General features: G+C 42.0%; 1 protein-coding gene across 1 annotated transcript; it reads left to right on the forward strand.

Moving 5' to 3' along the window:
* The first annotated feature begins 2,403 nt into the window (after positions 1-2,403).
* LOC135211150 (uncharacterized) lies at positions 2,404-6,124 on the forward strand. Its single transcript, XM_064244319.1, has 4 exons — positions 2,404-2,451; positions 3,020-3,559; positions 4,838-5,048; positions 5,406-6,124. Exons 1-4 carry the CDS (start codon positions 2,404-2,406, stop codon positions 6,122-6,124), a joined length of 1,518 nt encoding a protein of 505 aa, XP_064100389.1.
* Positions 6,125-9,063: the final 2,939 nt, after the last annotated feature.

Genomic DNA, 9,063 nt, shown 5'->3' on the forward strand with positions numbered 1-9,063 from the left:
AAATGTATAAAACGTCTTCATGCATACTTATATATATATATATATATATATATATATATATATATATATATATATACATATATATATATGTGTGTGTGTGTACATCTATATGTATACACATTATATGGATACATATATATAATATATGTATATATATATATATATATATATATATATATATATATATATATATAATCTCCTCAGTTTGTTTCTAGGTCATTTCCTTCGTAATGTTGCCACCCCAGTTTCAGCTATCGTGTAATAATGATCCCATCCCCAAGCAAACTAATTAACTGATGTCACTCATTAGTGTATAATGATCGCCTCGGTTTACGACGTAAACCTTACTAAGCTAAAGACCGTATCGTGTGTCCCCTGCGGTATAAAGTTATATTAGCACAGGAATCTCTGCCACTATTACTAATATGATGCATTATATTACTATTGTTGTAATAATAATAGAACTAAAAATAATATAAAGTTTTCATCTCTATACATTCACCAGAAGTTGTGCTTAATATTTCTAGATCTTCGTTGTGGACAACGAAGAAGATCTGGAAATATTTAGGACAACTTTTTGAATATAATAATAATAATAATAATAATAATATAATAATAATAAATAATAATAATAATAATAGTGATTATTATTATTATTATTATTATTATTATTATTATATTATTATTGAAAGATATTGCTGCATCAGCTGCATTCAACTTGTAAATAGTCTTCTCTATTTTTCTAATAATAGCTTTCTCTCTGCTATTACAACTGGCGAGTATTGCGCCGATATTACTCATCAGGAGCAGTCAATTTCAGGGATAATTGTTACAAATTTATTTATTTGTTACAGTAAATGAACAAATAGGTCCAAATATAAGTTAATCTAGTGGCCAACGTTTTCTCTCGGTATCATCCAAGCATGATCACGGCAGTGGATCGGAGCAGACTGTTGGTGCTGTCAAGATCTACTCAATATATAGCGGCAGGTCAGCAGGGGTTCAACCGCTAGCTGCGTTTTCATTGGCCGGTGGCGCAATGCGCTCCCGCAATTATTATTTTTATTATTATTATTATTATTATTATTATTATGTCACAAAAATTGTTACCTTCGAAAGTATTAAACTTTCATTTCTGAGAATACCTGTTGCTTTTGACTGAATTTCAAGTGATATTTAGAACACATCCGCATGTAACAAATTTTAAATCGACTCAAATAATTTAACAATTGATATAACAGTTCCCATAGACGAAAAAAATAATACATGTTTAAAACACAAATGAAAAAATTTAGATATGGAACTAAGAAATAAAGGCAAATATGTAAGTAAAACTGTAGTTATAAAACTAAAAGGAAAACTGCCAAGTTATAAAACTCAGGAAAACTCCAAAGTTATAAAACTCATGAAAACTGCAAAATTGTTAAGCTCAGGAAAACTTCAAATTCATAAAATTGCCAGGAAATCTGCAAAGTTGTTAAACTTAGGAAAACTACAACGTGATAAGATAAAACTGTCAGAAAAATTGCAAATTTATAAATAAAAATGTCAGGAAAACTGCAAAGTTACAAAACTGTCAATAAATCTGTAAACTTATAAAACTGTCAGGAAAACTGCAAAGTTATAAAACTCATGAAAGCTGCGAAGTTACAAAACTGAGGAAAACTGTAAACTTATACAATGTCAGGAAAGCTGCAAAGTTATAAAACTCAAGAAAATTTTAAAGTTATAAAACTGTCAGATAAACTATAAAGATAGTATTTCTACTCCAGTTGTAAGGGTCTCGTTGGACCCAACGAGTGGATTTCGCGCTCGGCTTCCAATCCGGTGGTCCGAAGTTCGATTCTCGGCTCGGCCAACGCGGAACCAGAGAAATTTATTTCTGGTGATAGAAATTCATTTCTCGATATAATGTGGTTCGGATCCCACAATAAGCTGTAGGTCCCGTTGCTAGGTAACCAATTGGTTCCTAGCCACGTAAAAATATCTAATCCTTCGGGCCAGCCCTAGGAGATATGTTAATTAGCTCAGTGGTCTGGTAAAACTAAGATATACTTTACTCCAGTTAAAACTGGTTTGAGCTCAAATTTAAAAGGTTGGAAAAATGAAACTCCCATATACTCATAATTAGACGATGCATCAGACCAGTGATTTACCGTCGTTGTATAAGGATAAAGCCCCACTTTGTTTACCTCTCTCGTCTTGGATCCTTCACGGCTGGACTATATCAGGGTATTAAGGTGTCTGTCTTATAGGCCTTTGCATTAGAAAATGGATAGACTGTAGGGTAGTGCCTGGGGAATGATGTTATTAAAGGTTTACTTGCGCCGTTAGATGTGTCGGTTATATGAAAGGATTGAGACCAGGTGCTTCCATGACTTTAAACATGGAGTTTATTACACGATGAATAACGTTGTTGCACACAGAAGAAAGTGCATTGTTGAACTTTGTGTCAGTTTATTATTGTCATTTGAAGCAATCCTAAAGGTCTTAAAGTTGCTAAATTTGTTTTTGCTAAAGTTGCTAAGTTAGCTTTTACTAAATACAGTACACTATATGGACAGTAAAATATGCGCAGAAGTTTCTTCGGTGCAATCGAGTTTTTATGTATGAGCAGCAGCCACTGCACGTTGGTGACCTGTCATAGCGTTGCCAGACGCACGAGCATGACAAATTTAACCATAAATAAAATATAAACTACTGAGGATAGAGGGCTGCAATTTGGAATGTTTGATGATTGGAGGCGGGATGATCAACATAGCAATTTGCCGCCATTTAGCCTCAGTAGTTTTCAAGATCTGAGGGAGGACAGAAAAAGTGCGGCCAAACAGAAAATGGTCTTCTCAATAGTTTTCTTTTCACAAAAAACTAAAAAAGGACAAAAATAGCACGTTAATAAGGCAATTATCGAGAAGCGTGTGTAATTACTCAATGAAGCAAACAAACTTGAACCCAGGACTGCGAAAAGCCATGGTTAGGTGCTATGGTAAACCCTAAGAACGGTCGCAACCCTTCTTAGATCAGGCATGCAACAATTTTCAGTAAATGTACCTCGCAGTCGAAATTCTCAGCTATAGAGGGTCTTTATTCTTCAGTTCCTGAGGTCCTTTATTCCTCAGTTCCTGAGGTCCTTTATTCCTCAGTTCCTGAGGTCCTTTATTCCTCAGTTCCTGAGGTCCTTTATTCCCCAGTTCCTGAGGTCCTTTATTCCTCAGTTCCTGAGGGGGCCCTTTTATCCTCATTTCCTGAGGCCTTTTCCCCAGTTCCTGAGGTCCTTTATTCCTCAGTTCCTGAGGTCCTTTATTCCTCAGTTCCTGAGGTCCTTTATTCCTCAGTTCCTGTGTTCCTTTATTCCCCAGTTCCTGAGGTCCTTTATTCCCCAGTTCCTGAGGTCCTTTATTCCTCAGTTCCTGAGGTCCTTTATTCCTCAGTTCCTGAGGTCCTTAATTCCTCAGTTCCTATGTTCCTTTATTCCCCAGTTCCTGAGGTCCTTTATTCCCCAGTTCCTGAGGTCCTTTATTCCTCAGTTCCTGAGGTCCTTTATTCCTCAGTTCCTGAGGTCCTTTATTCCTCAGTTTTTTCCACCTGAGATCCTGGGCCATTCCCCAGTTCCTGGGAGGTCCTTTATTCCTTCCCCAGTTTCCTTGAGGGTCCTTTCCTGCCCTTAGGTTCACCTGAGGTCATTTTTTCCCCAGTTCCTGGGTTCCTTTATTCCTCAGTTCCTGGAGGCCCTTCCTTATTCCCTTCCCCAGTTTTTTCCATGAGGTCCTTTATTCCTTCCAGGTCCTTGTGGTTCCTTTATTCCTAAGTTTCTTGAGTTTCCTTTATTTCCCCAGTTCCTGAGGTCCTTGTGATTCCCCAGTTTTCCTGGTTCCTTTCCTTCAGTTCCTGAGGTCCTTTATTCCTTCAGTTCCTGAGGTCCTTTATCAGTTCTGAGGTCCTTTGGATTTCCTTTCAGTTCCTGGGTTCCTTTATTCCCCAGTTCCTGAGGTCCTTTTTCCTCAGGTTCTGAGGTCCTTTATTCCCCAGTTTCCTGAGGTCCTTTGGATTCCCAGTTCTTTGAGGGTCTTTATTCCTCAGTTCCTGAGGTCCTTTATTCCTCAGTTCTGGTTCCTTTATTCCTCAGTTTCCTGAGGCCTTTATTCCCTTCAGTTCCTGAGGTCCTTTATTCCCCAGTTCCTGAGGGTCCTTTTATTCCTAGTCCTGAGTCCTTTATTCAGTTCCTGAGGGTTCCTTTATTCCTCAGTTCCTTGGAGTCCTTTATTCCTCAGTTCCTGAGGTCCTTTATTCCCCTTCCAGTTCCTGTTGTTCCCTTTATTCCCAGTTCCTGAGGTCCTTTATCCCCAGTTTCCTGAGGTCCTTTAGGTCCCCAGTTCCCCTTGAGTCCTTTTTATTCCCCATACCAGTTCCCTGAGGTTCCTTTTATTCCACCCCAGTTCCCTGAGGTCCTTTATCTTTCCAGTTTCCGTGGGGTTCCTTTATTCCCCAGTCCTGAGTCCTTTATTCCCCAGTTCTGAGGTCCTTTAATCAGTTCCTGAGGTCCTTTATTCCCCAGTTCCTGGGGAAGGTTCCTTCCCCTTTTATCAGTTTCCTGGAGGTCCTTTATTCCTCCAGTTCCTGAGGTCCTTTATTACTTCCCCAGTTCCTGAGGTCCTTTATTCCCCAGTTCCTGAGGTCCTTTATTCCCCAGTTCCTGAGGTCTTTATTCCCCAATTCCTGAGTCCTTTTATTCCCCAGTCCTGAGGTCCTTTATAAAAAAACAGTTCCTGGGGTCCTTTATTCCCCAGTTCTGAGGTCCTTTTTATTCCCAGTTCTTTATGTTCCTTTATTCCTTCAGTTCCTGAGGTCCTTTATTTCCTCAGTTCCTGGGGTCCTTTATTCCCCAGTTCCTGAGGTCCTTTATTCCTCAGTTCCTGAGGTCCTTTATTCCTCAGTTCCTGTGTTCCTTTATTCCCCAGTTCCTGAGGTCCTTTATTCCCCAGTTCCTGAGGTCCTTTATTCCCCAGTCCGAGGTCCTTTATTCCTCAGTCCTGAGGTCCTGTATCCCAGTTCGAGGTCCTTTATTACCCAGTCCTGAGGTCCTTTATTCCTCAGTTCCTGAGGTCTTTATTCCTCAGTTTCCTGGGTCCTTATTCCCCAGTTTCCTGAGGTCCTTTTATCCCCAGTTCCTGAGGTCCTTTATCCCCAAATTCAGATGTCCTTTATTCCTCAGTTTCCTGGTTCCTTTATTCCTCAGGTTCCTGAGGCCTTTATTCCTCAGTTCCTGAGGTCTCTTTATTCCCAGTTTCCTGAGGGTCCTTTATTTCCTCAGTTCTGTGTTTCCTGTTATTCCCCAGTTCATGAAGGTCCTTTATTCCTCAGTTCCTGAGTTCTTTATTCTCAGTCCTGTGTTCCTTTATCCTCAGGTTCTGAGGCCATTTATTCCTCAGTTCCTGTGGTCCTTTCTTCCCCAGTTCCTGAGGTCCTTATTCCCCAGTTCATGATACAGGTCCCTTTATTCCTCAGTTCCTTGATGGTCCTTCATTTCCTGCAGTTCCGAGGTCCTTTAATTCTCAGTTCTGAGGTCTTTATTCCTCAGTTCCTGCGGTCACTTTATCCTCAGTTACGGAGTCCTTTATTCCTCAGTTACTGGTTCCTTTATTCCCTCACGTTCCTGAGGTCCCTTTATATCCTCAGTCCTAGAGGTACCTTTTATTCCCCAGTTCTGAGGTCTTTATCCCCCGTTCCTGAGGTACTTTATTCCCCAGTTCCTGAGGTCCTTTATTCCTCAGTTCCTGAGGTCCTTTATTCCCCAGTTCCTGAGGTCCTTTATTCCTCAGTTCCTGAGGTCCTTTATTCCCCAGTTCCTGAGGTCCTTTATCCCAGGTTCCTGGGGCCCTTTATTCCCCAGTGCCGGAGGTCCCTTGATCATCAGTTCCTGATGGTTCCTTATTCCCCAGTTCCTGCGGTCCTTTGTCCCCAGTTTCCTGAAGGTCCTTTTAATTCCCCAGTTCCTGATTTGCCCTTTGTTCCCCAGTTCCTGAGGTCCTTTTATTTCCCCAGTTCCTTGAGGTCCTTTATTCACCAGTTCCTGAGGTCCATATCCCCAGTTCCTGAGGTCCGCATTTATTCCACCAGTTCCTGAGGTCCTTTATGTTCCTCAGTTCCTGAGGTCCTTTATTATTCCATCAGTTCCTGATGGTCCCTTTACTTTATCCCCAGGTTCCTGAGGTTCCCTTTTATTCCTTTCCCAATTCCTGAGGTCCTGTTTATTCCCACCCCATTTCCTGAGGTCCTTTAATTCCCCAGTTCCTAGGCGGTTCCTTTATTCCCCCGTTCCTCCCGAGGTTCCTTTATTCCCTCAGTTCCTGAGGTCCTTTATTCCGCCCCAGTTTCCCTGAGGTTCCTTTATTCCTTCCCCAGGTTCCTGAGGTTTTCCTTTATGCCCCAGTTTCCTGCAGGTTCCTTTTCCCCCAGGTTCCTGTTTATTTCCTTTATCCCCAGTTCCTGAAGGTTCCTTTATTCCCCATTCCTGAGGTCCTTTATTCGCCCCAGTTTCCTGAGTGGTCCTTTATTTACCTCGAGTTCCTGAGGTTCCTTTATCTTCCCATTTCCTGGAGGTTCCTTTAGTCTTCCTCAGTTTCCTGAGGTCCCTTTAATTCTTCCCCAGTTCCTGAGGTCCTTTATTTCCCCAGTTCCTGAGGGTCCTTTCATTCCTCGTTCCATGAGGTTCCTTTATTCCCCATTCCAGTTCCTGAAGGTCCTTTATTCTCAGTTTCCTGAGGGTCCTTTATTCCTTCAGATTCCTGAGGTCCTTTTATTCCTTCCCCCAGTTCCTGAGGTTTTCCTTTATTCCTCAAGTTCCTTGAGGTCACCTTTATTCCCCAGGGTTCCTGAAGGTCCTTTATTCCCCAGTTTCCTGGAGGTCCTTTATTCCTCAGTTTCCTGATGGTTCCTTTATTCCCCTAGGTTTCCTGAGGTTTCCTTTATTCCTCAGTTCCTGAGGTTTCCTTTTTTCCCCATTCCCCGTTTCCGAGGTCCTTTATTCCCCAGTTCCTAGGGTCCTTTATTCCTTCCCCAGTTCCTGAGGTCCTTTATTCCCCAGTTCCTGAGGTCCTTTAATTCCTTCCCCAGTTTCCTGAGGTTCCTTTATTCCTTCCCCCAGTTTTTCCTGAGGTCCTTTATTTCCCAGTTCCTTGAGTCCTTTATTCCCAGTTCCCTGAGGTCCCTTTAATTCCCCAAGTTTTTCCTGAGGTCCCTTTATTCCCAATTCCCTGAGGTCCTTTATTCCCCTAGTTCCTTGAGGTCCTTGTTATTCCACCCAGTTTCCTTGCGGGGTCCTTTAATTCCCCAGTTCCTGAGGTCCTTTAGTTCCCCACAGTTTCCCTGAGGTTCCTTTAATTTCCACCAAGTTCCTGAGGTCCTTTATTCCCTTCCTTCCTGAGGTTCCCTTTATTACCCCTAGTTCTGGGGGAATCCTTTATTCCCAGTTCCTGAGGTTCCTTTATTTAGCCCCTCAGTTCCTGAGGTCCTTTATTCCTCAGTTCCTTTGAGGTCCTTTATTTGATTCCCAGTTCCTGAAGGGGTCCCTTTAGTTACCCATTCCTGAGGTTACTTTATTCCTTCCCCAAGTTCCTGAGGTCCCCTTTATTCCTCAGTTCCTTGATGGTTCCTTTATTCCCCATTTCCTGAGGTCCTTTTATTTCCCCAGTTTCCTGAGGTCCTTTATTCCTTCCCCAGTTTCCTGATGGTCCTTTATTCCTCAGTTCCTGAGGTCCTTTATTCCCCAGTTCCTGAGGTCCTTTATTCCCCAGTTCCTGAGGTCCTTTATTCCCCAGTTCCTGAGGTCCTTTATTCCTCAGTTCCTATGGTTCCTTTGAATTCCTTCCCCCGTTCCTGAGGTCCCTTTATTTCCTTTCCCCAGTTCCTGAGGTCCTTTAATTCCCCATTTCATTTCCTGAGTTCCTTTATTTCCTACAGTTCCTGAGTTTCCTTTGATTCCTCAGCTTCCTTGAGGTCCCTTTTATTCCTCAGTTTCCTGATGTCCTTTATTCCTCAGTTTCCTGAGGTTTTCCTTTTATTCCTCAGCTTCCTGAGGTCCTTTATTCCCCTAGGCTCCAAGAACTGGTCCGTTTATTCCCTCAGTTCCTGAGGTCCCTTTATTCCTTCCCCAGCTTCCTGAGGGTCCTTATTTATTCCTCCAGCCTTCCGGAGGTCCTTTATTCCTTCCCCACTTTCCTGAGGTCCTTTTTATTCCTTCAGTTCCTGAGGTCCATTTATTTCCCCAGCATTCCCCTGAGGTCCTTTATTCCTTTCCCCAGCTTCCTGGAGGTCCTTTATTCCTTCCCCAGTTTCCGGAGGTCCTTTATTCCTCAGTTCCTGAGGTCCTTATTTTCCTCAGTTTTTCCTTGAGGTCCTTTATTCCCCACAGTTCCGGGGTCCCTTTATTCCTCCGTTTCCGGCCATTCCTTTATTCCTTCCATTTCCTAGGGTCCTTTATTCCCCAGCTCCTGAGGTCCTTTATTCCTCATTTTCTTTTGTATTTTAATAATTTACTGACATTTTTTATATATTAATTTATCAATGTGTTAATGTAATTTTCCTTTTTAATAGGTGATATCTTCCTTCTGCTTTTCCTATTACCCCATGTTAATTCTTTCATTTAACCACCGTATTCTTCGGCAGCTTGAATTTCAAGTCAATGGCTACTGTGGGCTTGGTCCATATCAATAGGGTTTACCTTCTGAATAATAATAATATAGCAACACAGTAAGGGACCTGAGAAGAATCAGGAACCACAAAAAGAGACAGTGACAGTCAAGTCACTAAGGATACCATGTACCTGACAAGGGGGGAGGGGCTGGCGGACTGTGAGAGCCCCATAGTACCCGGATAAGGGCCTCAAGCATCGTGTAAAATAGCCGGTAACAGGTAAATGGGTTTGGAAGCGATCAAGTTGATGTGATGGTTTTAATTACGCCCATATTCCCTCCCCCCTTCAAATGTTGTTACGTTAACCGGTGTAATTCGAAACGTTTGCCTGTAAATTCATTTACCTTTCATTTCATTTGCTTTCGAATCAAA

The sequence above is a fragment of the Macrobrachium nipponense genome, chromosome 19 (assembly GCF_015104395.2).
Source record: "Macrobrachium nipponense isolate FS-2020 chromosome 19, ASM1510439v2, whole genome shotgun sequence".
In the NCBI taxonomy this organism is placed as follows: Eukaryota; Metazoa; Arthropoda; class Malacostraca; order Decapoda; family Palaemonidae; genus Macrobrachium; species Macrobrachium nipponense.